Source organism: Trachypithecus francoisi, unplaced genomic scaffold, assembly GCF_009764315.1.
Source record: "Trachypithecus francoisi isolate TF-2019V2 unplaced genomic scaffold, Tfra_2.0 Lachesis_group6, whole genome shotgun sequence".
Taxonomy (NCBI): domain Eukaryota; kingdom Metazoa; phylum Chordata; class Mammalia; order Primates; family Cercopithecidae; genus Trachypithecus; species Trachypithecus francoisi.
Genome location: NW_022681471.1, coordinates 70,927,343 through 70,951,274, shown reverse-complemented (window position 1 = coordinate 70,951,274; position 23,932 = coordinate 70,927,343). Strand labels below are relative to the sequence as shown.

The window sequence follows — 23,932 nt, the reverse complement described above, 5'->3', positions numbered from 1 at the left end:
TCTTTAAAGTAGCTACCCCCATCACTCTAATCCTACTATTTCAGAGTCCTTACCACGATTTAAAAGTGTCTGTTTCCCTGTTTACTTTCATGTTGTTTGTTTCTCCTGTAGGTATCAGCTCCATGTCTGTATTTTCAAAAGTCACAATCGTCCTAGCACATAGTCGGTGCTGAAAAAATATTTGGAATTAATGAATAGTTTAACAGTACTTTCTTGTTTTCAAAGCCTTCACCTGGTAAGGATCTCAGATTTGGGGAGAGGAAGGGTTGTTTTTCAAGTCCCTGAAGGAAACAAAACTGATTTTAAAAACTTGAGATCTGTGTCTATCCAAATAATTAGCAAAAAGTCTGATCTATTCACGAACTAAGCTCTCCTTGACCTGCTGAGCTGCCTTTGAAATATCCTGTGTCATTGCAGGCAATAAAACAGCCTTTCTTTGTCAATATTCTCTGCTTCAAATTTCTCACTAATTCCAGCTGGCCTCGTCCCAGCCAATCTGAATGACTGAAAGGCAGAGTGAATATAATTTAATCAGCGGCTCTGCCCCTGCAGGATGAGCTTGCGGTGTCTCTGTGGGCCTCATCTCCAAAAGGTGTCCCAGGGGCTGTGATTTTGCACGGAATAAAGGAGGGCCAGCAGGAACCCTGCTCCCGCGGGGGATTCGGGCGGGCACCGGCTCAGGCGGGGGTCCGAGGAGGTGGGAGGAGTCGGGTGGCGGCGAGGCGGGTGGGGGCAGAGCCGCAGAAAGGCGGGGAGAAGGAAGAAGACAATACCAGGAAAAAGAATAGTCGTGGTAATAATAGTCCATTGGAGGATCGCTTCAGCCCAAGAGGTCGAGGCTGCAGTGAGCCATGATCACGCCACTGAACTCCAGCCTGGGCGACGGAGCAAGACCCCATCTCTAATAATAATAATAATAATAATAATAATAGTTCATTGTAATGCCAGCTGGCCCTCGTTTTAGTTTACAAACTGTTCAAGCCATTAGCTCGTTTATGCCCCTCAACAGCTTGGTTGCAGGTTCTCATCCCCGTGTCACCCACAGGGAAATCGAGGCTCAGACAGGTGGTGGCTAAGAAGGCTGCGGCTTCCCTGCCGCGTGGTGCCCTCGGCCTTTCCTGCCGCCTTCCCTCCCCTCTCCCCGCCCACAGCGCACCGCTCTCCCGCCTGATCTCCTGCCATCAGTGAGCCCGGCGGCGCCCGGCCGTTGCTATGGCATTTCTGGAGTGTCAGAAGTGCCCAGGAAGCATACAAATCGACCTGCGTGAGACAGCTCTGTGCAAAACAACTTCCAATTTACTCGCAATAATTACCACCCCCAGATAATAGCCTGTACTCAGGCGGGCGAGCAGGGGGCGGATGGGGGAAGGGAGAGAGGACTCTGAGAGGCAGGGAAGGAGGCCGGGCACAGCAGACAAACAGCCACGGCAAGACTGGGGTTTCAGGGAGAGGTGGGGGAAAGCAGAGAGGTGGTGCTCCTGAATTAGGGACTGAAGAAGGCTCAGTCCTCCTAATTTGGTTCTAGAAACTCCAACGTTCTTCTGGATGGATCATATGAAGGCATTTTGTTTGATATTTACTGGGCACCTTTGGAGGTGGGCACTTTGCTGGGCACCGGGAATGCAAAGGCGAGGACTCCAAGTTCTTGTAGTGAAGTGGCTCACAGACTCCTGGGAAAGTCAAACATAAAGGGCTATGATTCATTCAACCAATACTTATTAAGCACCTACTATATGTCAGGCATTGTGTTGAGGGAAAACTGGAGAACAAAACACACCAAAATCCTTGCCGTCATGAAGTTTACCTTAGAGTAGAGGCAGACAACACATTTTTAAAAAATAGCCAAAGTACTGTTAGTTGGTGTGTTCCAGAGAAATCGAACAAACAGGATTTCTAGATTATACACATATGTAACATACATGTATATATTTACTATAAGGAATCGGCTCACATGATTATGCAGGTTGAGAACAAGTTCTGCAGTTGGCAAGCTGGAGACCCAGGAGAGCCAAGGTATAATTCCAATATGAAGATGGATGTCCCAGCTCAAAGTCGGCAGAGAGAAATAATTCTTCCTTACTCAGCCTTTTATTGTATTCAGGCCTTAAACGAATTGGATGAGGCCCGAGGGCACCCTGCTTTACTCAGTTTACCAATTCAAATGTGAATCTCAACCAGAAACACTCTCACGACCCACCCAGAAATCATGTTGAATCAAATATCTGAATACCCACAGTCTAGTCAAGTTGACATATAAAATTAACCATCACAGTTACAAGGGAGAAGAAAAAAAAAAAAAAAACAGGAGAGCAGGAATAACAAGTGTTGGTGGAGTAGGTGTTGCAAATTGAAACAAGATGATGGGGAGAGTTTCACTGAGAAGGTATGTTTTGAATGAAGACCTGAAACAAGTGGGGCAGCAAGCCATGCAGACTTCCAAGAATGTTCCAGGCAGAAGAAACAGTAGGTACAAAGGCCCTCAGGCTCTGGCATGTTGGAGGAATAGCAATGAGTCCAGAGTAGCTGGAACAGAGCAAGGGAGAGAATAGGAAAGAGCTGGGAACAGATCATCTAAGCTATATAGGCTGACATTAAAGACTTAGACTACAAATGTAACAAGAGCCATTGAAGGACTTTGAGGGAGAAGTGACATGATAACTGGGCGCTGTGGCTCATGCCTGTAATCCCAGCAATTTGGGAGGCCAAGGTGGGTGGATCACGAGGTCAGGAGATCGAGACCATCCTGGCTAACACGGTGAAACCCGTCTCTACTAAAAATACAAAAAACTAGCCGGGCGAGGTGGCGGGCATCTGTAATCGGTGGCGGGCATCTGTAATCCCAGCTACTCTGGAGGCTGAGGCAGGAGAATGGCTTGAACTCAGGAGGCGGAGGTTGCAGTGAGCCGAGATGGTGCCACTGCACTCCAGCCTGGGTGACAGAGCGAGACTCCGTCTCAAAAGAAAAGTGACATGATTTGACTTGTGTTGTAACAGAATCCCTCTGGCTTCTGTGTGGTGAATAGACTGTGTGTGTGGGAGGGCATGAGGGGCAGGGGCAAAGTCATTAGGAGCACTGTTAGGAGCAAAGGAGCAGTTAGAGTACCATTGCTGTAATCCAGATGAAAGCTGATTGGAACTTAGACCAGGGTGGCAGCTATGGAGATGATGATAAGTGGTGGATTCTGGATATATTTTGAAGGTGGAGCCAAGAGTATTTGCTGATGGACTGGACATGGGGTGGGATGGAAAACAAAAAGAGTTGAAGATGATCAAGGAGGAAGGTGTCTTGAGGCAGGCAGTGTGGTGTGAAATGGACAGTTCAAGTTCATAGGGATTCGGGAGTTAAGTTGGGCTACACCCCTGCCCTTCTTAGCTCTGTGACCTTGGGCAAGTTGCTTGCCATTTCTGAACCCGAGATTCCTCTTCTGTAGGAGTGCATGGGGCTGTCGTGAAGATTTAACGAAGTGATTATGTAAAACCCCAGTTCCACAGCTGACACAGACTAGGTGCTTCCTGAGCACTTGCTGCTCCCTTGACCTTCCTTTTCTGAGGAAGCTGGAAAAGCCTCGTAGCGGAGCTGAGGTTGGAGGCAGCTGGGGAGGATGAGTGGGGCTCTGCTAGGCAGAAAAGAGGTGCACAACAGGTAGGAGGAAATGAAGCCAATGGCCAGGCAGGCCTTAGTGGAAGTCTCGGGGTTGGGGAAGGCTGCAGGAGGACAGGGTGTGGAGAATGTGGACTGTGTGATGGAAAGAAAGTCCTGTGTAAGGAAAGGGACCCCAACAGGGAGGCGTAAGGGGATGAGAGGTCCACCTTCCGCCTCCCCAGCTCTGCCTTGGACCAGTCCCGGCCCAGAGGACCTTTGAAACCTTCTGAGTTACGGGATGAAGCAGGTCATAACTGTGGCACACAAAATTCCCAGTACGCCGAGGATTTACTGAGGTTTGTGTTTGTGTGAATCACACAGCAAACATCTGGCTTGGCCACTGGCCAGAACAGGCCTCCCCCCACAGCCACACACACACTGATTGCAAACATATGGCCCCCAAGGAAGAGACTCTCCAAAAGGCCTCTCGAACCATCTTTGCATTCTGGCCTGAATCGCCCCCAGCCAAGGGCCTGCCACCAGGGGCCCCCTTACTCTCTTACTCCTTGTACAAAAGCATGAATCCCCCTTATATGGGACTGTTAGGCCCACACTGAGGAAACCCTACCCCGCCTCCAGAACCACAAACACTAACCCCTCACCTCACGAGAGGCTCTGACATCAGACTGCCTGGGTTCCCATCCAGCTCATCCCTATTAATTGTGTGAACTTGGACCAGGTTCTTGACCTCTCTGAGTCTCATTTTCCACCTCTGTGAAGAAGGATGTAAATGATACCTCCATCACAGGCTTGATGCAAGGCTCAAATGGGATTATCTGAGACTAAGACTTAGGGGCTCTAAAACATTTGGGTTTTACTTTGTCCCCTGCACCCCCTACTTAATACTCCCATTATCATTATGTGATTCAAAATAAAAATTATACCAAACTGTAGAGGGTAAGAAATGCTCTATAAGTTCCTGCCAGAAAATAAAAAATAATTTTTTTACAAAAGGGAAAGAAAGTCTAACCAAGTCTGCTTTTTCTTGTGACTACTTTGACTGAGTTGTTTGAAATCTCAATTATCATATTATTTTCCAAAACACTTTTGTTGTCATCCCGCTTTATGAATGCCCTAAGCATTTTTAGTGAGCAGTTAGGCCCCAGAGAATATGGACTTGGAAACTGTAATTGGAAACAATACATTCTTGTTGGCCAGGATCAGCTAACACTCAATAGAGTTTACTATTTTTTTTTTTTTTTTTGAGACGGAGTTTCGCTCTTGTTGCCCAGACTGGAGTGCAATGGCAGGATCTTGGCTCACTGTAACTTCTGCCTCCCAGGTTCAAGTGATTCTCCTGCCTCAGCCTCCCAAGTAGCTGGAATTACAGGTGCCCACCACGCCAGGCTAATTTTTTATATTTTTAGTAGAGGCGGGGTTTCACCATGTTGGTCAGACTGGTCTCGAACTCCTCACCTCAGGTGATCCACCCGCCTCAGCCTCCCAAAGTGCTGGGATTACAGGCATGAGCCACTGCGCCTGGCCCAGAGTTCACTATTAATAGTTGCCAGGGAGTGTTCTAATACAGTTTATCCTCACAACAAACCCTATGAAGTTGGTACAATTATTATCCCCTTTTACCGATGGGAAGCTGAGAATCAGGGGGGTGAATTGACTTGCCCACTATCACAGCTAGTGAATGTTGGTGGGGGTTTTGAACACAGGTACTCTGGCACAGAGGCTATATCCTTTTTTTGTTTGTTTGTTTGTTTGAGATGGAGTCTCGCTCTATTGCCCAGGCTGGAATGCAGTGGTGCAATCTTGGCTCACCACAACCTCCGCTTCCTGGGTTCAAGCCATTCTCCTGACTCAGCCTCCTGAGTAGCTGGGATTACAGGTGCTCACCATCACACCTGGCTATTTTTTTTTTTTTAGTATAGATGGGGTTTCACCATATTGGCCAGGCTGGTCTTGAACTCTTGACCTGAAGTGATCTGCCCGCCTCGGCCTCCGAAAGTGCTGGAATTACATGCATGAGCCACTGCGCCTGGCCCAGAGGCTGTATCCTTAACCGCTATGCTGTAGTGTCTCTTCAACAGTTACAGCAAACCATTGCTACACAGATAAGAGCCTTGTATTCCAAAGGGGCTGAGCTGGGTTAAGAGAGTGGGATTGGTTGTTTGGGTAGCTCTCCCCACAGCTAGAGACCCAGCCCCAAGTCTTCATCCTAGCTGCAAGATACAAGAGTGCTCAAATTGGCAGTGGTGCCGCCCTGTGTCCTTCTGAGGGGAGGCATCTCTAAATGAGATGTTTTAATCAAATGTTTTCTAAAGGTCCTTTCAGTTCAAGGAACTGAAGTCTCAACTCTCCCTTGGGCCTGCCAGCTATCTTCTTCTATGGGGACAAGCAGGCTCTTTGCAGACCCTTTCACTCTGTCCTCCCTCAAATAGTGTGCATCCGGGTATCCTCAGCCCTTGCCTTTCTCACTCGGGGGCATGGCACGCCTGAGAGACCTCATCCCTCCAGGGCTCCAGTTACCTTCTTTATCCTGATGCCTAGTCCGAACCTCTCCTCTGAGGTTGAGAACCATCTCTCCAACTGCTTCCCAAGGCCCTCCTCCTTAGTGTCTTCCACGTGTGTACCTCGTCCTCCACCTACAGTGTGAACTCAGTGGGTGTCTTTTCCCGGACCTCTTCCTCTTTTCATGTTCTTTTCTACAAATGGCTCTGCCACCTACTCATCCATTTGCTTAAGCCAGAACTCAGGCAGTCATTCTCAAGTTTTCCTTGCTGTCACTCTCCACATCCCATCAGTCACCAAGGCCTGCCAATTTTACCCCCTACAAATTGCATGAAGCCAATCCCTTCGTTCTATCCCCACGGCTATCTCCCTAGGCCAAGCCACACTACCTGAGAGATGAAGTAAAAGGCAAAAGCCTTCCGTGGCCCTCTCTGCCTCTATTCTCTGCTTCCACCAGCTGCTTTCACTGGGCAGCCAGAGTTTTTAAAGCAAAATTTAGCCAGGCGCGGTGGCTCATGCCTGTAATCCCAACACTTTGTGGATCACCTGAGGTCAGGAGTTCGAGACTAGCCTGGACATGGTGAAACTCTGCCTCTACTAAAAATAAAAAAATTAGCCAGGTGTGGTGGCAGGCACCTGCAATCCCAGCTACTTGGGAGGCTGAGGCAGGGAGAATTCCTTGAACCCGGAAGGCGGAGGTTGCAGTGAGCCAAGACGTGCTATTGCACTCCAGCCCAGGTGACAGAGGGAGACTCCATCTCAAAAAAATTAAAAAAAAAGCAAATTCTGGGTGTTGACCTCCCTGTCCAGAACTCATGGATGACTTTATTTCTGTTTGAATTAAGTCCAAATTTTTGTACATGTGTAACGAGACCTAATGCTATTAGGCAAATCATTTTACAGGATGGGTTCTGGAGTCCCTATAAACCTCAATTCTAATGCCAGGCCAGCCATTTCATAGCGAATGTGACTTTTGGTATCCTTTTTAACATCTTGAATCTTCAACTTTCTCATTTGTAAAGTGGGAGAACAGTACCTCCCTGGTAGGACTGTTGTTAGGGTGAGAGAGGAGAGAGGGTGTGTAACCTGCTCAACTTGGGTGCCCTGCACGTAAGCACTTTAACCACTTGCTGCCAATTAGACTTGGTTATTATAAAGTTGTCAGTACCAGTAATATGATTTAGTATTGATTTAATCAACTTACGATTATTAATTATGATTAATATGATGGATTTGTTATATTGTAAGTTATTACTGTGAGGTTATGATGATATTAATTTGGATTTTGTGATGATCTCTCCAGTCTCGCCTCTTACAACTCCCCCTCACCCCTCTCCCTTGCCTTTGTCATACACCCTCACTCCCAAGCTTTCTCATTTTCTGCCATCTCTTCCTGGAAAGTCCTTCTCTCCTCAACCTCTGATTCCTCCAGCTCCCTTTTGTCTCTAAGTCCCTTCAGATGCTTAAGTCAGCCTAAGGCACCAATTCCTCTGTGAAGCCTTCCCAGACCCTCCCCTTAGACCCGTGTAGGTGTCCCTTCTATGGGCCTCCAAGAGCACCTCGTGCTTCCCTTCTCAGACCACCCATCACAACATATTTGTGATTGTTTACTTGTCACAGCCCTGAACTTAGGTTGTCAGTTTGACAAAGAGCTCTATGTCTTACCACTGTATTCCAAGCTCTTAGTGCTCTGCTGGGCACATGGTCGTGGTTCAATAAATGTTTGCTGAATGAACAAGAGATCAACCTGGCAGCATTCAGTGCCCCACCCCATGACAACCTGTCCCCCTTCAAGGGGGTCTGAGGGCCCAAGCCAAACCTCTTCAAAGCCAAAAGCTGCTGTGTCTGCCCTAGAAGTATTTCTGTCCTTGAGTTCATAACCTTCTCACTTCCTGCAGGCTTAGTGAAGGTGTGGACATTTTTCTTCACCAGTAAAATGGCAAATAAGCCCAATTTTTCAGGGTCATGGAAATTCACTGCAAGGAGGAGCTTTTAAACTGCAAAGGGCTGCATGTAGCACTTAATGATGATCAGACACAATAAATTTGTTGCTCTTTAGCTCAACTCTTGTCAAGACCCCATGCAGACAAGGGCCCTCCTGTTTATACAGCATTATCTCTAGCAATCAGGTTACAATTGATTGACATTATCACTTTCTTTATGTTTGGCAGATTCCCAGCCTGCAGCAACATGCTGGTCACCATAGAGACCTGAGAAGCACCCTCATCTCATTGGTATCATATTTACAAACCAACCCTTAAAGTGGATTATTTTGCAGATGGCTGATCTCATCTATTCAATGTTGATTCTATTAGTTCCAGTTTCAGAAGGTGACATTTTCTGACTTTGTCCCCTTAAGCACAAACAAAAACTATGGATTTTTGTTTTTGTTTTCAGAAGAGAGAAAGTACAAGGTGTGCTAGGGGAACAGCAAGGAAACCAGACAGATGTGGGGGCGGGTTTGTAGGGGAACTGCTGGATGTACCTCATTAATTTGTTCATTTGTTTAGCACCCACAGTGTGCCAGTGAACAGGCTAGGTGCTGGGGATAGAGTGGTGAACAAGATGAGCCTTATGCACCTCACAATCTCCTGGCGGAGACAGACAAATAGACAATTTTAATACAATGTGGCAAATTCTATGATGGGAAGAAGAGAGAAATGGTGTGCATGAGGTCCCTCACCTTCCCGGAGGTTTCCCAGGGGAAGCAACGTTTCAGTTGAGACCTGAAGGATGGATGACAGTCCGCCAGAAAAAAGTTAGTGGAGCAGGGACTAGCAGGGTTGCAGAGTGGAAGAAAAATGTTCCTGTGAGAAGAAACAGTGTCCAAAGAGTCTGAAGAGAAAAGGGAATAGGGTGAATTTGAGGCCCTACAAGAAAATCAGGAGACCATCCAACAGGAGACCCCAGGGAGCAGGTGGCTATGGGGGCCTGATGCCCAAGAAAGAAGTCGTGGTGGTAAACAGAGACTTGGGATCGCACGCTACTGTTGTCTTTCTATTGAAAAAATAGCTGAGCACCACACTGGGGAGGCCTTGCAAGTACAGCCCAAGGAATCTGAACTTGATTCTACAGGCAGTGATTTTGAACAAGAGGGTTTGAAGAGAAAGTGACATATGTCAAGCTGAGCTCTAGGGAGTGGGCAGCAGCCTGCAGAAGAGGGACTAGGCTAGGTGCACAGAAAGTAGCCCACGGCAGAGGTAGCAGAAGGAATGAAGGAGTGCCCATGTGAGGAGTACTGAGGTGGCAGGCACACTTGCCAGAATCAGGGCAGCCTGCTGGGTCTCATACCAGCTGGAACCAGCTCCTACCAGCTCCCAAGGGCCAATTGTTAAATCTTCAGGAATTTTCTCAGCATTCATTAAAAATAAAAAAAAAAATCAATATTAAAAATATTTTTGCCAGGCATGGTGTCTCAGGCTGTAATCGCAGCTACTCAGAAAGCTGATGCAAGAGAAACACTTGAGGCTAGGAGTTCAAGACCAGCCTGGGCAACATAGCACAATCCTCTCTTTTTTTGTTGTTTTGTTTTTAGAGACAGGGTCTTGCTTTGTCACCCAGGCTGGAGTGCAGTGGTGCAATCATAGCTCACTGCCACCCTGAACTCCTGAAATCAAGGGATCCTCCTTCCTTAGCCTCCCAAATAGCTGGGAATACAGGCACATACCACCTTGCCTGGCTAATTTTTAAAAAACATTTTGGCAGGGTGCGGTGTTACACGCCTGTAATCCCAACATTTTGGGAGCCCGAGGTGGGTAGATTGCTTAAACTCAGGAGTTTGAGACCAGCCTGCACAACATGGCAAAACCCTTGTCACTACAAAAAATACAAAAAAAAATTAGCTGGGCATGGTGGCGTGCACCTGTAGTCCCAGCTACTCAGGAGACTGAGGTGGGAGGATTGCTTGAGCCCAGGAGGTCCAGGCTGCAGTGAGCCGAAATCAGTGCTGTGAGACCTTGTCCCAAGAAGAAAAAAAAATTTTTTTGTTTTTTTTTTTTTTGAGACGTAGTCTCGCTCTGTTGCCCACGCTGGAGTGCAGTGGCACGGTCTCGGTTCACTGCAAGCTCCGCCTCCCGGGTTTACGCCATTCTCCTGCCTCAGCCTCCCGAGTAGCTGGGACTACAGATGCCAGCTACCTCGCCCGGCCAGTTTTTTGTATTTTTTAGTAGAGACGGGGTTTCACCGTGTAAGCCAGGATGGTCTCGATCTCCTGATCTCGTGATCCGCCCGTCTCGGCCTCCCAAAGTGCTGGGATTACAGGCTTGAGCCACTGTGCCCGGCAAAAAAATTTTTTTTTGTACAGGTGGGGTCCTGCCATCTTACCCAGGCTGGTTTCGAACTCCAGGGCTCAAGCAGTCCTCCTGCCATGGCCTTTCCAAAGTGCTGGAATTACAGGGATAAGCCACCATGCCCAGCCAAAAAATTCAAAAAAACCACAAAAACCATATATATATATATGCTGTGACAGAGCGAGACTGTCTAAAAAAAAAGGTAATAAATACTAAAATCTCATCACTTCCTAATTATTTTACATTTTACTATTCTCTATGATGCCCTTGAAGTTATTCACACCTGTTGTATCTGCATGGTAGAAATGCTATGTAATGGTGTGCTACGTGCATCTCCCAACTCCTTGTTCAGTGACATGTTGGTAGCCTCAAATCAGCCATGGAAATTGGCAAACACTACAAATCAGAACTTGGTTAATTGTTTTGGTGATTGTCTAGTTAAGTGATGGAGAAAATGTTTAAAAACGCAGGTTAAACTTAGAAATGTGCTGTCACTGTAGCCATTACATTGTGAATTGTACAAAAAAATTGCCAAGGGTGATGGCATGTGCCTGTAGTCCCAGGGGGATCACTTAAGCCCAGGAGTTCAAGGCTGCAGGGTGCTGTGATTGTGCCTGTGAGTAGCAGGGTGCACTCCCACCTGGGCAATAGAGACCCTGTCTCTAAAAATTAAAAAAAAAGTTTAAAATTAAGGAAATATTCTTTCAGTATTTAAGAACTATTCTCCAAGTCAGCAAAAAGTTGCTCACGTCGACAGGTGAGTTGAAGTTCCAACATATATGTATTTGCTGTTTCACTTTTGTCTTATTTGTTAATGCAAACAAAAATATCAACCAATACTCTCATGGGAGCTAACGTTCTTTTGTCAATTGCAATCATAACCATAGGTTGGCTATGGATATGAAAGTTTGGCAAAAGTCAATAGAATCATTCTGTGAGAATCAACTGGCTACATGGACTTCACAATAGAGTATTTTTAAATTTAATAGTATTTTATTTATTTTTGGGACAGTCTTGCTTTGCGTCACCCAGGCTGGAGTACAGTGACACGATCTTGGCTCACTGCAACCTCCGCCTCCTGGGTTCAAGCGATTCTTGTGCCTCAGCATCCCGAGTAGCTGGGACCACAGGTGCCAGCCACCACGCCCGGCTAATTTTTGTATTTTTAGTAGAGATGGGGTTTTGCTATGTTGGCCACGCTGGTCTCGAACTCCCAACTTCAGGTGATCCGCCCACCTTCCAAAGTGCTGGGATTACAGGTGTGAGCCACCGTGCCCAGACCCTTTGGGCTTTAAAATTGATGTTTGTGTTTGGGGAATTTTCCAAGCTAAACAACCTGGAGCAGATGAGTGGATTTCCGATTCGGGAGAGAAAGTTGTACCTGAAAAGATAGCATCACTCTTGGATATCCAGTTTATGTTCAAGGGAGCATGGAAATTAACTCCTTGGGTGGAGTCCCTCAGACCCAGCACTTGCCACCTTTTGGTACCAGGAACCTGAGATCATGTCTGCAATGTACTTTAAAACACCGTTTTGATTTTTCTGTGACACAGCCCTCAGGAGGTCCTGAGAACACGTGCCCCCCCAACCCAACCCTTTTTTTTCCCCCAGGAGATGCAGTCTTGCTGTCCCCCAGGCTGGAGTGCGGTGGCACAATCTCGGCTCACTGCACCCTCCACCTCCCAGGTTCAAGCGATTCTCTTGCCTCAGCCTTCTGAGTAGCTGGGATTACAGTTGCCCGCCACCACATCTGGCTAATTTTCGTATTTTTAGTGGAGACGGGGTTTCACCACGTTGGCCAGGCTGGTTTCAAACTCCTGACCTCGCGATCTGCCCGCCTTGGCTTCCCAAAGTGCTGGGATTACAGGTGTCAAGACACTGCACCCAGCCACCCCTTTCTTTTTTTAAAAAAATTTTGAGGCCAGGAGTGGTGGCTCATGCCTGTAATCAGAGCACTTCAGGAGGATGAGAAGGGCGGATCACCTGAGGTAAGGAGTTCGAGACCAGCCTGACCAACATGGTGAAACCGTCTCTACAAAAATACAAAAATTAGCCAGGTGTGGTAGCTCACACCTGCAATCCCAGCTACTCAGGAGGAGGCTGAGGCAGGAGAATTGCTTCAACCTGGGAGGCGGAGGTTGCAGTGAGCAGAGATTGCGCCATTGCACTCCAGCCTGGGAAACAGGAACGAAACTTCATCTCAAAACATTTTGAGACAGTTTCACTCTATCACCCAGGCTGGGGGGCAGTGGCATAATCTTAGCTTACTGCAACCTTCACCTTCTGGGCTGAAGTGATCCTCCCACCTCAGCCTCCTGTGTAGCTGTACCTAGAGGCCAGTGCTATCACATCCAGATAACTTTTTTGTATTTCTTAGAGTTGGTGGGTCTCCCTATGTTGCCCAGGCTGGTCTTGAACTCCTGGGCTCAAGAGATCCTCCCACCTTGGCTTCCCAAAGTGCTGGGATTTCAGGCGCGAGCCATCCGTGCCTGGCTGCAATTTACTTTCAAAGTGTTCAGAAAAATAGATGTTTGTGTACATATACAGGCATGAAAATAAAGCAAATATGGCAAAATCTTAGCCATTATTGAATCCAGCTGGTGTCTATATAGGTAATCACTATACTGCTGTCTCAACTTTCCTGCATATTTGAGAATGTTCATAATATAAACTACAATAAGAATCAATGCAAAGTACTGAGGCAGAATGCCTCTTGTGTTCAAGAAACATCAAGGAGGCCAGTGTGGCTGAACAGATTGACTCGGGGAACAGGTAGATGAGGTGAGAAGCCAGACTGTGAGGGCCTCGCAGGTTCTTATGGCTGTGGCTTTTAGTCTGAGTTGAGATAGACGGGAGCTTATTTAGGAGCATGAGTGAGGAGTGACCTGACCTATCTTAAACAGGATCCCATTCGGCAGCTGGGTTGAGACTGGAGGGGTCAAGAATGGAAGCCAAGAGACCCATTATGGGCTGGTGCTATCTATAATTTAGTGTGCAGGCAAGAGTTGGTGGTGGTTCAGACCAGGGTGGGCAGGTGATAAGTGGTCTGATATTATCTGGGAGGAGGGCATACATTGTGCTATTTGTTCCTTTATATATTTATTATGAAAAATCTCAAAGATATACAGAAGAGGGTAATGAATCCCCTCTACCCATCGTTCACCTTCAACATTATCAATACATGGTCATTTTTATTTGAGTCAGGGTCTTGTTCTGTTACCCAGGCTGGAGTGCAGTTGCAGTCATAGTTCACTGTAGTCTCAAATTCCTGGGCTCAAGCCATCCTCTCACCTCAGCCTCCCAAGTAGCTTCAATTACAGGTGAGAACCACCACACTCAGCTAATTTTTAAAATTTTTGTAGAGGTGGTGGTGTGTCTCTCTACATTGCCCAGTCTGGTCTTGAATTCCTGGCCTCAATGATGTTCCCATCTTGGCCTCCTAAAGAGCTGGGATTACAGGCATGAACCACTGCACCCAGACTTGAAGCAAATTTCAGATTGCTCGTCATTTCTTCTGCAAATCCTTCATTATGTATCCTCAAAGATAAGGACTCCATAAAAAGCTGTATGATTGTGCAAAATTGAGCAATTATTTCTAAGTATCACTAAATATGGATTCTCGATATATTTTGAAGGTAGAGTCACCAGGATTTTCTGATAAAAGGACAGGAATCAAGGATGTGTCCAAAGCTTTTGGCTGGAGTTTGATGGGGACAGTATAAACAGACAGGCCGGAGGGAGGTATCACTCTTCTCTATCTGGTTTAGGGAAAAGAATACAGGATTTGGGTATCAAAAAATCAAAATGGCTTTGTTAACTATTCTATATGTCCTAGCTATTTGTTATTCTTATTCAAAGCTGTGCTGCGTTGTGCTACTCTGACTCAGATGTGAGGCCTAGCCTGGCTGGAGGCACAGGGAAGTAAACTAAACCTGGTTAAGTTCTGCTGGCTTCAGTCTGTTTCATCTCAGGACTTCTGTTTGGCTCACTGCTGAGATGATCTCAAAGGTTTCCTTCAGCTCTAAGAATATGAAGCAAATTGGAAGGCTTTAAATGCCTTACAAAGACACAAGCCATTTTATTTGGAAATTTGTAGCTCATTTAGATGATTCAAGGCCCTTGGGCTAAGTCCACCTGCCTGGTATTAGAATGGAATCTTCCAAGTTGCCAGTGGGGTGGGGGGTGGGGGGTGGGGAAATCCCGGCCGGGTGCCGTGGCTCATGCCTGTAATCCCAGCACTTTGGAAGGCCAAGGTGGGCAGATCATCTGAGGTTGGGAGTTCAAGACCAGTCTGACCAACATGGAGAAACCCTGTCTTTGCTACAAAATACAAAATTAGCCGGGCGTGGTGGCACATGCCTGTAATTCCAGCTACTCAGGAGGCTGAGGCAGGAGAAACGCTTGAACCTGGGAGGCGGAGGCTGTGGTGAGCTGAGATCATGCCATTGCACTCCAGCCTGGGCAATAAGAGCGACACTCCGTCTCAAAATAAACAAAACAAAACAAAAATCCCTGTGCTAGTTTAACAAATAAATAAAAAAACACAAGAAGTTTAAAATTTTGAAAAGAAATCTCCCAGGCTAGGCGCAATGGTTCTTGCTTGTAATCCCAGCACTTTGAGAGTTATCACTTGAGCCCAGGAATTTGGGCAACATAGCAAGACCCTCATCTCTATCAAAAAAAAAAAAAAAAAAAAATTAGCCAGGCATGGTGGTGTGCTCCTGTAGTCCCATCTACTCAGGGAGCTGAGGTGGGAGGATCACTTGAGCCTGAGACGTCAAGACTGCAGTGAGTCATGATATCCTGCCACTGCACTCCAGCCTGGGTGACAAAGTGAGATCCCGTCTCCAAAAACAAAAATTAAACAAAACCCCTTATCTCCCTATGAGACCACAGCTGAACACACCAATTCTCCAGTTGTGCTAACTGGTTCACCAATTAGCATCTAGGAAACCATCATGTATGTGAAAGGAACTCTGAGGCTTCTCATTTTCCCTATTTGCTTTGGTCCCTTAGCTAAAATTCCTTAGCTAAAATTCTATCATCTGCTGAGCAGAGACTTTAGTACCTAGAAAGAAGCAAAGCGTAGCCAAGGATGTGTTGGGTAGCGTAGCACCAAGAGCCAGCCTACCAGCATTCAGGATCCTGCATCCAGGTTGCTGGCTGGAGTCCTGCCCTCTGGCCTTTCCTAGTCTCACCTGCCTGTTCTTTTTAAGACAGGGTCTCACTGTCACCCAGGCTGGAGTACAGTAGCACAATCATTGCTCACTACAACCTCCATTACCCAGGCTCCAGTGATCTTCCCACCTCAGCCTCCTAAATAGCTGGGACCAAAGATGCATGACACCACGCCCAGCCAATGTTTGGTAGGCAAGGCTTTGCCACGTTACACAGACTAGTTAGTTTCAAACTCCTGGGCTCAATCGATCCACCTGCTTTGGCCTCTCAAAGTGCTGGGATTATAGGTGTGAGTCACCACGCCCGGCCTCACCTGCCTGTTTCTGAAGGGCACCATAAGGTTACTTCTGACCTGGCCTCTCATCACAACTGGCCACCAGGATGAGCTCCATTCTCAGCAAGAGAACCATTCTTAAAGCAAGATATCTGGCAAGCCCACTCACACACCTTTCCCATCCCTGATTTAGCTGGGTCCAGTCCCTGCAGAAATTCCTTTTCTGGCCCAGGTACAGTGGCTCACACCTGTAATCCCAGCACTTTGGGAGGCCAGGGTGGGAGGACCACTTGAGCCCAGGAATTCAAGACTGGCCTGCCCAATGTAGCAAGACCTTCCCTACAGAAACAAATTAACTTGGCGTCACGGTGCGTGCCTATAGTCCCAGTTACTCAGGAGGCTGCGGCTGGAGGATCTCTTGAGCCCAGGAGTTTGAGGCTGCAATGAGCTATGACCGAACCATTGCACTCCAGCCTGGGTGACAGAGCAAGACCCTGTCTCTTAAAAAGTTAATGGGACCCCAGCCAGTCGTGCTTTGGCATCTGCAATATGAATGGCAAAGAAGTCCTACAGGACCAAATCTGGGCTTCAGGACCCCTGGGCGTGCCTCCTTTAGCTGATTTTCTCTGGCAAGACCAAGTAGTCTGCTGACTCAAAGCCCAGGATGCTGCCAGGGTAGAGACACTGCCCTAAGGCACAGTGCCTCTGCAAGCCTCTTATCCACTACTAAACCATTATGCCTGGGAAACATGATGGGAGATACAGCATTTACAAGGGAGTATCTCTCAACACAGGGCAACTTCGCTTCCCAGAGGGCATTTGGCAATGTCTGAAGTAATTTTGGTATAATGACTCAGGGGGTGGGGGGCAGATATCTAGTGGATAGAGGATAGGAATATTGTTAAACATCACACAATGAACAGGACAGCCGCCCACAAATTATGTAGCCCCAAACATTAACAGTATCAAAGCTGAAAAGCCCTGCTATAGGTGGCAAAGGAGGTTTTCATTTTTAGCAGGAAGACATGCTTTATAGGGTAACAGGAACAAGAGAGCGGGTTGAGAGAAGGTTGAAATCACAAGGCAGGATAATTGACACAGACAGGAGGAACTGGATTGAGGAAAAGGTGTGTGACAGTAGACCCTACGAAGCATGGGCACATCTTCCTGAGACTTGCAAGCAAACCTGACATGATCTGACACATTTGGGCAAGCAAGAACAAGTTTATGTTCTCCATCTCAGTCCTCTGAAAAACAAAGTTGAGGACTGCAGCGGCAGCTGGAGATTAATAAGGGCACTAAGTCCATGGAAGTGCACTGCTTTGCAACATCAACAGCTCATTTATGATGACCTTTAAGGGCAGTTGGAGATTTTCATCCTGCGTTTGGCAAGATGGGCACAGGAATGGGAAAACCAGATGAGCCAGGCTTGTGGATGGGCTAGTGCAATAAAGACTGGAGATGAAAATGAGGGCAGATTTTTAAAAAGCCAAGGGAGCTTAACAGGGCAGAGGGGCCCACTGGGTAGAGAAGTTCTTGGCCAAGTCGAGGGGCGAGATCAATACTCTGGGATTTCTTGGCTCTCTCTACTCCTTGGTTAGTTGCTGTTCCTTTCCCAAGTCTGGTTATCTTCTACTTCCCACCACCGACTAAGCCCAGCCAATAACACAGACTGCCTAAGCCTGCCTGAGAATTTAATCACTGTTTATGTTATGCAGTAAAATAGCAGGAAACTGAATTTAAAAAAAAACAACCCCCCCCCCCCCCGAGAAAACCAGAATGCTATTAATCCTGCCACAATATTTTTAATTACGTACAAAGGTCTGACATGGCACCCAGGGGCCCATTTCACCCACTGCTCTGTTTGGCCGCCAGTCTTTTGTCTCTCTCTTCAGCAATGGTGAGGCGGATACCCTTTCCTCGGGGAAGAGAAATCCATGGTTTGTTGCCCTGGAAGAGAAAACAAGGAGAATGAAAACCCACCACACATCAACTCATAGTGGCTTGGCACATGCTACACTTGTCACCTCATTTAACAGAACTGAAGTCTGTTTGTGAGAGCACTTGGCAACAGCTAGGCAGTTTCAAGACACGGATGCTGGTTACCAAAAGTACCCACTGCTTGGGTTTCTGGGGCTGTCCTATGAAACTCACTGTATGCCCTTCATAATTAATATCTTATAAGTTTATTATACATAGCAGGTACCCACCATTTATTCAAGGGAGTCAAAGTTTAGTAGTACCTAAGGCTAATCATTATAACTCAGCCCAGCTCTGCGTGAGTCCTATCCAGAAGAGGCTTTGCACTAGGTTCAGCAGAGCCAGCCAGAAGCCTGGATGCTGCAATCCCAGCACCCATTTGCATTGACATACTTCCCCGGACTAGAGAGAAAGAAAACCCAGACTTACCTTGCCAATAACAAAAATGTTGGAAAGTCGAGTGGCAAAGCTGTTGCCATTGGCATCTTTCACGTGAACCACATCAAAAGATCCAGGATGCCTCTCTCTGTTGGTGATCACACCAATTCTTCCCAGGTTAGCACCTCCAGTCACCATACACAGGTTACCTAGGCAGGAAGAAATCATCTGCTTCAACCCAATATAACAAATGACAAGCAGTTCAGAGATGGGTCCAAAACAAATTTTATTCCTCCTTTTCCCCCCATTTGCATTTTCTCATATGGAACTGCTGCCCATGCTAGGACTCCCAGGGCTCACACCTATAATCAGTTCGAGAACAGTCTGGGCAACACAGTAAGAAACCCCTCTATAAAACACAATTTAAAAGAATAAATGAATATTCTGATCATTTGTGCCTCTGGCTATAAACAAACCTGGGGGATCAGAGCAGATGGTTTTTAATAAAAAGATACCCAGACCCTGTGCAATTCATAATGATCTAGGCCTTAAAGAGGGTACCCAGGTAGCACAGAGGACGCTTACCAGTGTCGAACTTGATGAAATCAGTAATCTTGCCAGTCTCCAAATCAATCTGAATGGTATCATTCACCTTGATGAGGGGATCGGGGTAGCGGATGGTGCGGGCATCATGAGTCACCAGATGAGGGATTCCTTTTGTGCCCACAAAGATCTTTCTCACTTTGCATAACTTGTACTAGAAAAATACAAGGGTTAACCACATTCAATCCATCTCACATATACTTTTTAACCCTACACAGGAACCATGGGTTCCCTAACTGCTGCAGAATAATTCTGGCGCTGACCATTCTTTCCACCCTCAAGTGTATGTTGCATACAGCCCTTCTCTAGGCTCATCCTCTAACATCCACCATTGCCCTCCACTCCTCCAACATAAATGTCACTCCAGTCTCCTAGGCTCCTTAAGCCTTATGGGGCCCTGGGAATTCTTCCCTTCAACTTGACTGTATCTTAATAGCTCCCTGTACTGAGTTTTGTTTCACCAACAGCAATTGTATTACCAGTTCATCCAATCAACAAATATTTCACATAGCATTTCAATTTTGGATCTCTACTCCCTGATATCAAATCATCACAGATGCCACTGGATGTGCCCTCCAGCCTGCTAACAAGGTTGTGCAAAAGGAAATTAGGAGCCACATAAGCCAATTAAATTAACCTTCATTTACAGCCAATAATCCAAACAGCCCTAAACTTTTGTGTAAAACCATCAAAACAAACTGGATTAAATAATCAAAGACTGTAATCTTTTTCTAAACCTCAAGCTAGTGCCTCAAGGACTGTCCATTTCCTCCATCGACATCTTCCCCTCCCCAAAGTAAAGCTACCCCCACAAATGGAGACTCGGCAAAAGGCTCATATTTCAGGTACCCAATAAACAAGTTCCCAGAAATCATTCTCCTTGACTCTTAAGAGACACCAGGAAGTCACAGTTCAACCGGAATTCATTTCTACCACAAAAAAAGAAAATCTGCTGAAAAAGTTAACTTCAAATGGGGGTCAATTTTAGGTATCCAGCAATGCTCTACAGCTATCAGCCAGACTTCCCAGTTTGCTTGCCACACTCACCTTGGCCTCCTCAGGTGTAATACGATGTACAGCAAAGCGACCCTTGGTGTCATAGATCAGACGGAAATTCTCTCCCGTCTTGTCAATGCTGATGACATCTGAAATCAAGCAGTAACCCGTTACTACATACAGTGATCCCCACTACCTCATGCCAAGCAGCAACCATAGCTCTCTTAAGACAAAAGAAGAACCCCCACGTGCCTCCCAGTTCTAATCAAACCAAGATTCTAAAGATTAAAGATCATGGCCAGATCTTCAATATTTCAAAATGCCGTTTTTATGACTGCATGTAAAATTTAAAAGTGAATAGAAATTTAGTTTTGAGAACCATTTCATTTTTATTTGCATATTTTTTATTTAAGTAAAAAACAGAGGGAAGGTCAGCCTGTTTCTGAGAGACTTGACAGATTACAAGGTTAGAGATATGATCAAGACAGTAGTATTCGGATACCATAGGGCTTCCATTCATATGCATCTCCAGGGCATTTAAAACTTCCACTTACCCATGAATCCAGCAGGGTAGGTTATATCAGTTCGGACCTTGCCATCGATCTTAATGAACCGCTGCATGCAAATCTTCTTTACTTCATCTCCTGTCAGGGCATACTTAAGTCTGTTCCTTAGGAAAATGATGAGGGGGAGACACTCTCTCAACTTGTGGGGACCGGTGGATGGACGAGGAGCCTGTATAACGTTAAAAATGATAATCACTGTTGGGATTCACTCAAGCACTCAAACCCACCTCCTAGTCCACTAGATCCACTAACTGAACACCAAGACTGTCCATTACACCCAACTTGGGCTTTTACACAGGAGGTGTAAAAAGCTTCCAAAACTATTTCATACCTTAAAGTTTTACAGCATCTTCCCCGTCAGAGGACTAGGATCATTAAGAACATGAATCCTGAGTCCATGTAATGTACTATGTGGTATGTGGAATAAATAAGGTACAAAAATATTAAACAGACTGGAAGTGGGGGACAGCTAGATAGCACAGCTCCTTCAAGAGCAGAGGAAGCCAGTAACAGATATTCCTCCCCTAGCCTGGTCCCCAATGAGTCCTGGGAGGCATTAAAAACAGCGGCCACGGAAATATTTATATAAGATACTTACAAACACACCGGTCAATTTATCCAGCATCCAATGCTTTGGAGCTGCTACCCGCTTCAGATGCTTCTTGGGACCACGAGCCTGAAAGTTTTAGGTTGCAATGCTGTTAATCAGGTTTCAGAGCAGCTTACAAAACCTAGTAACTTCTAGAAAGAACTCTGTTTAGTTTCATCTTCAGCAAAATGTGGACAATATTAAAGAAGTGTAGTTCCGATAAAACAGAAGCAGCAGTTACCTAGCAAATACCGTGAGATCCATAAGCTGCAACAAGTCTTATTGTAACAGAGAAGATTCTTGGTTACTATGTTTCAGAACGTTTACTGATTACTTTCTTACAGAACCTTGCTACAAAGTATTTCCATGTTACTTGCATAAACATTTTCATGTTTAGAGTTTAGGGTCTTTCCAGGACACTATACTAGTGAAATGGCCAGGGGGACGCACAGCAACAGAAATGAGCCAGGAGTCTGCCTGTGTTTCTTAAGTTTTCACAGTTTATTACCGTGTTTTTGACGTCCGGAAGAACATTATTCTGACACCCGCACAAACACATGTGCTGCTCCTTCGTACACTAAAGCCAAAAGCTGACACCAATTTTACTTTAAAAAGAGTAAGGAAGACTCTTTAATGCTGTGTCCAGATGCTTACCGGCCACACATGGTAAAGTCGGGCCGTGCCAAAAAGACAATGACAAAGAAAACCTTTCTCCGCCGGGCAGACCCAGCGCCCACCCGCCTCGGGCTCGCAGTCTCTGCTCCCGGCCCAGCCGCGGCTCCGGCCCGGGAGGAAAACCAGCTTCTCCCGGGAACACGACCTGTGGCCGGGTCAGAGACAGAGGCCTTCCCAACAGCAGCACCAGATCCGCGCCTCCCCAACCCTAGGCCAGCGTTCGCTCTGCGCCCTGGAGCCCGTCCCGGCCTACCACGGAGGCCGTGATCCCTTCGCCTCTGCCCGGCCATCCCCAGTAGGAGTCCCGAGACCTCGGGCAGTCCCGGCCCGGGGAGGATGGAGGCGGATACGTCCTAGGAGCTCGCAAAGTAAACAGCTTACCATGGCTGCGTTAGGCAAGGAAAGAGGACCTCCGTCTTCCGGTGCGCGTAGAAATTGGGCCCGGAGACTGCGCGCGCCGGCTATTCAGATGCTCCGCCCAGTGCAGCCCTTTGCTGGCGCGCCGGGACTCTTTCTTGCCATCTGCTGGTGGGAGGTCGGAAGTCCGGAGCTGGAGAACCACGGCGGAAGGAGGGTGTCTCCTAAGGGCGATTTCTTCCCACCACCTTTTCCGCCCTTCCTCCTCCCATATTTGCTGAGCGTCTCCTGTGTGCCTGATTCTGTGCTAGGTGCTGGGAATACAAAGATGAACTACACAACATCCCTGCCCTCAAGGAGAATTCAAAGTGAGCCTACTTCCAATCTCACGTACAGATGATTATATAATCAATAGAATACATTTTAATAAATATTTAATGTTATTTCTTCAACGTATTTTGTCTGTCCCTTTTTCGTGTTCCCTCGAGCCAGCCAGGCAGCAATACTGAGTTGGGAAGAGCCAACAATTTTTTTTTTTTTTTTTTTTTGAGGCGGAGTCTTGCTCTGTCGCCCGGGTTGGAGTGCAGTGGCCGGATCTCAGCTCACTGCAAGCTCCGCCTGCCAGGTTTACGGCCATTCTCCTGCCTCAGCCTCCGGAGTAGCTGGGACTACATGCGGCCGCCACCTCGCCCGGCTAGTTTTTTGTATTTTTAGTAGAGACGGGGTTTCACAGTGTTAGCCAGGATGGTCTCGATCTCCTGACCTCGTGATCCGCCCTTCTCGGCCTCCCAAAGTGCTGGGATTACAGGCTTGAGCCACCGCGCCCGGCCTCCAACAATGTTTTTAACCCCCTCTTGCTTCTCTGCTTTAACCCTGACATCCTCCACCCCCGCGCTTGCTTCCTGTACATCGCGTTTGGCACTTACAGAAACTCAGGGAGGAGGGAGGATATTAGAGATCGTCTGGTTATATCTAACTAAAATGTAGATCTGATCCTGCTTCGAAACTGCCCTTGGCCCTCCGTTTCCTGCCGTAAGGGAGCAGGTCCGAACTTTATCTGGCTCCATTGCTCTCATCCCGCAATCCCAAACTTCAAAGCTCAAGCCCTGCCAAGCTAGTTTGTTCCAAGGGAGTCAGCTCTTTTTGTTTGTTTGTTTGTTTGGGAGACAGGGTCTCACTCTGTCACCCAGGCTGGAGTGCATGGCTCACTGCAGCCTCGGCAGCCCGGGCTCAAGCGACCCTCTCACTTCAGGCCCCACTGGGGTTGGGACAACAGGCCTACGCCACCGCACCCAACTAATTTTTTGTATTTTTTTTTTTTTTTTGTAGAGGTGGGATTTCGCCATGTTGCCTAGGCTGGTCTCGAACTCCTGGACTCAAGCGATCCGCCCGCCTCGACCTCCCAAAGTGCTGGGATTATAGGCCTGAGCCAGTGGCCAGAGTCAGCTCTTTCAAGACTGCTCGTGGACTTGATTCCTAAGCTTGGAACCCCCGTGAACAGCCAAACCCCCTTCCTGGGTATCACCTAATCCCACACGTCAGCCTTGGAAATGCACAGTTCAAGTCCCTCTGGTTCTGTGAGCTCATGGTCCCCTCAGTCAGGGTAAATCTCTCATTCTTACCCCAGAGGCTTGTGTTCAAACTTGGTGAGGGCACACAGCACATTGGGTTACAAGGGCAAATTTAGTTACCTGTCCTCCACCAAACTGAGCAGCTCCAGGATGGAGCCTGCCCTAATTCATCTGGGCAGGCCCTTTGCCACTGAACAGAGCCTCGGCACTGTGTCCAGCACTTGGTAAATACTTGTTGAATGAATAAACGGAGTCAGCATCCCACTCATTGTGCCAAGTCCTACTGTACTATCCCTGACAGCATCCAGCCTGTGCCTGAATTCTTCTCACCATGGGATCAAGCTCCTAACTCAAGAGGTTCCATTTCACAAGT

At 47.0% G+C, this 23,932-nt stretch overlaps 1 protein-coding gene across 4 annotated transcripts; it reads right to left on the bottom strand.

Annotated features, from left to right (window-relative positions):
• Positions 1-1,276: 1,276 nt before the first annotated feature.
• On the bottom strand, positions 1,277-22,135 carry RPS4X (ribosomal protein S4 X-linked). 4 transcript variants are annotated; one of them, XM_033201090.1, is made up of 8 exons: positions 22,013-22,135; positions 20,966-21,043; positions 20,356-20,536; positions 19,853-19,950; positions 18,788-18,959; positions 18,254-18,411; positions 17,662-17,794; positions 1,277-1,670 (listed from the first exon to the last, which is right to left on the bottom strand). In XM_033201090.1, the coding sequence occupies exons 1-7, from the start codon at positions 22,013-22,015 to the stop codon at positions 17,693-17,695; spliced, it is 792 nt and encodes a 263-aa protein (XP_033056981.1). In that variant the 5' UTR covers positions 22,016-22,135; the 3' UTR covers positions 1,277-1,670; positions 17,662-17,692. The 4 variants fall into 4 exon arrangements, with proteins under 4 accessions (XP_033056981.1, XP_033056982.1, XP_033056983.1 ...); XM_033201091.1 differs by lacking the exon at positions 1,277-1,670 and adding an exon at positions 14,132-14,150; XM_033201092.1 differs by lacking the exon at positions 1,277-1,670 and adding an exon at positions 14,856-14,874.
• Positions 22,136-23,932: the final 1,797 nt, after the last annotated feature.

Coding starts and splice junctions, on each gene's coding strand:
- RPS4X (XM_033201090.1), bottom strand. Junction 20,537..20,965: donor ATAAATTGACCGGTGTGTTT/GTAAGTATCTTA, acceptor AACGTTATACAG/GCTCCTCGTCCATCCACCGG. Junction 17,795..18,253: donor ACATTTTTGTTATTGGCAAG/GTAAGTCTGGGT, acceptor TTTCTCTTCCAG/GGCAACAAACCATGGATTTC.